The sequence below is a fragment of the Juglans microcarpa x Juglans regia genome, chromosome 5S (assembly GCF_004785595.1).
Source record: "Juglans microcarpa x Juglans regia isolate MS1-56 chromosome 5S, Jm3101_v1.0, whole genome shotgun sequence".
Classification (NCBI taxonomy): Eukaryota; Viridiplantae; Streptophyta; class Magnoliopsida; order Fagales; family Juglandaceae; genus Juglans; species Juglans microcarpa x Juglans regia.
In genome coordinates this window covers 11,411,885-11,413,998 of record NC_054603.1, presented here as the reverse complement: position 1 = coordinate 11,413,998, position 2,114 = coordinate 11,411,885, and the positions used below count along the sequence as shown (strand labels likewise).

Here is a 2,114-nt window from a genome sequence, read left to right as displayed (position 1 = left end):
GTTCTCTGCTTACTGAGTTGTTGATAACTCACCCCTATCTTCATAATATGTTTTAGATAATTTTGATGCTACAGCCGAGAATCAGGAATAGGGAGTATTTGCAAGTTTTGTGGATCATAGAAGACTAAGTGCCTTAGGGTGCAATGACTTTTGGAGAATGACTTTTTGGTAGTATTGATATTTTATGTGACTTTGGTATGTTGAGTAATGAATATTCCTAGTTTTGTGGAAAAGTTATGTATAACGACGAGACACCATTAATGTGCCCTTACGTAGGAACATGGATATTTGTGTTGAACAAATAGCTTAATATGTTATGGAGACTCTGGTTTATTTTAAACGCATAATTGGAGTTGATTTTAGGTGACATGAGTTAACTCTCCGGACCCTCGGGGACGGGGCGTTACAATTGGTATCAGAGCCAGGTTTGAGATTCTGCAGACTCTATGGATTGTGCTTTTGGATATCTATTCGGTTTAGGAAGTATTTTCATATTTGATATATAGAGATTTGAAAATAAGACATGATCATGGGGATATTCCAGGTTTGAGATTCTGCAGACTTTATGGATTGTGGTTTTCGATATCTATTCGGTTTAGGAAGTATTTTCATATTTGATATATAGAGATTTGAAAACTAAGACATGATCATGGGGATATTCCAGGTTTGAGGTTCTGCAGACTAAAGAGTATAAGATTATGGAGTATGGATAGGCTTTAAGAAATCATTTTTCAGATTGGATGTGATAGTGGAGCGGGCTATAAGGAAGAATATCATAGGTATTCGAGGTCTTAAAATTTACAAACTTTAGGAATGATTTTGATGTATAGTATTTTGTTGGTATATGAGTTAAATTCATGTTGTTTGTGGTTTGGTTTGATTTTGGTGACTTTTATTAAATAGATTTGATGGCATTAAAGTTTTGGACTTTGGAGATTAATCATTATTACTGTTGCGCGTACTTCTTTTCTCTTTATTACAGGATGCCACCTCGTCATCGAGAACGAAGTATGTCGGATTTGAACATGAACGAGAACGAAAGGGGAGCAAACCCGAGTGCTTCTGAAGTGCTACGAGCAGCAGCTCATCAGTTAATAGATGATCTCACGCAAAATCCCGTGGGTCGCCAACGCAACTTTAATGAAGGTGGTGGTAACATAGAACAGTTCAATCAGATGCACCCCCCTTCATTTGATGGCAAAGGCGAACCCACTCTAGCTGAAGATTGGGTGCAAGATGTTGAAGAGATATTGCGGGTGTTAACCTGCACGGATGAACAAAAGGTGGCATATGCAACATTCAAACTGACCGGTGAGGCAAAAAGATGGTGGATCTCAGAAAGAACTATCCGAGAAGCAGGGGGAACAGAAATAGTCAGTTGGCCACATTTTAAGCAAATTTTTCTTGAGCGATTTTTCCCAAGCTCGGCTCGAGAGGACAAGGCAATGGAATTTGCCACTCTGGTGCAGGGATCCATGACGGTGCACCAATATGCAGCTAAATTCATTGAATTATCCCGTTTTGCTGCTTATCTGATTCCTGACAAAGAAAAGAAAGCGCGTAAATTCGAACAAGGACTAAATGAAAAACTTTATGAACGGGTAGTGGGCTTCCAGATTCGGAATTTCTCAGAATTGGTAGATAAGGCCACCGTTTTTGAGCGAAGCCTTCAAAGGAGCGTTGCATTGCAGGTTCAGAGGAAGAGGACTATTTCATCGGGGCCTCATTCTGGTACGGACCAAGGATCGTGGAAAAAAAGAATGATGGTAGTAGCTCGGGAAAAAGGATGATTCAGGGCACCCAACATGCATATCAATGTAGAACTTGCAACCGAGTACATAGGAAGGAAGCGGGACTATGCTACCGTTGTGGCAGATCAGGCCATTATCTCAGGGATTGCCCTTTGCAATTGGATAGCAACAGGCCACCACCACCACCTAGGACAGAAGGGACAGCGCGAGGCAACATCCAGCGCACTACTGCGCCTACAAGGGTTTTTGCTCTGACACCTGGAGAGGCTGAGGATAGGAATGATGTGATCACGGGTATGACTTATGTGTTATGTTTTAAGATATTAATTTGTGAATTGAGGTTAAGATTTGGAAATTTTAGTT

The 2,114-nt window shown here is 40.6% G+C and overlaps 1 protein-coding gene across 1 annotated transcript; it reads left to right on the top strand.

The window, feature by feature from the left end:
- Nucleotides 1–1,010: 1,010 nt before the first annotated feature.
- Nucleotides 1,011–1,790, top strand: LOC121267094. The gene has a single exon (XM_041170970.1). The coding sequence runs from the start codon at nucleotides 1,011–1,013 to the stop codon at nucleotides 1,788–1,790; it is 780 nt and encodes a 259-aa protein (XP_041026904.1).
- The last annotated feature ends 324 nt before the right edge of the window (nucleotides 1,791–2,114 follow it).

What these genes read in the sequence shown, in the direction of transcription:
- LOC121267094 (XM_041170970.1), top strand. Translation starts at nt 1,011, where the DNA reads ATGTCGGATTTGAACATGAACGAGAACGAAAGGGGAGCAAACCCGAGT.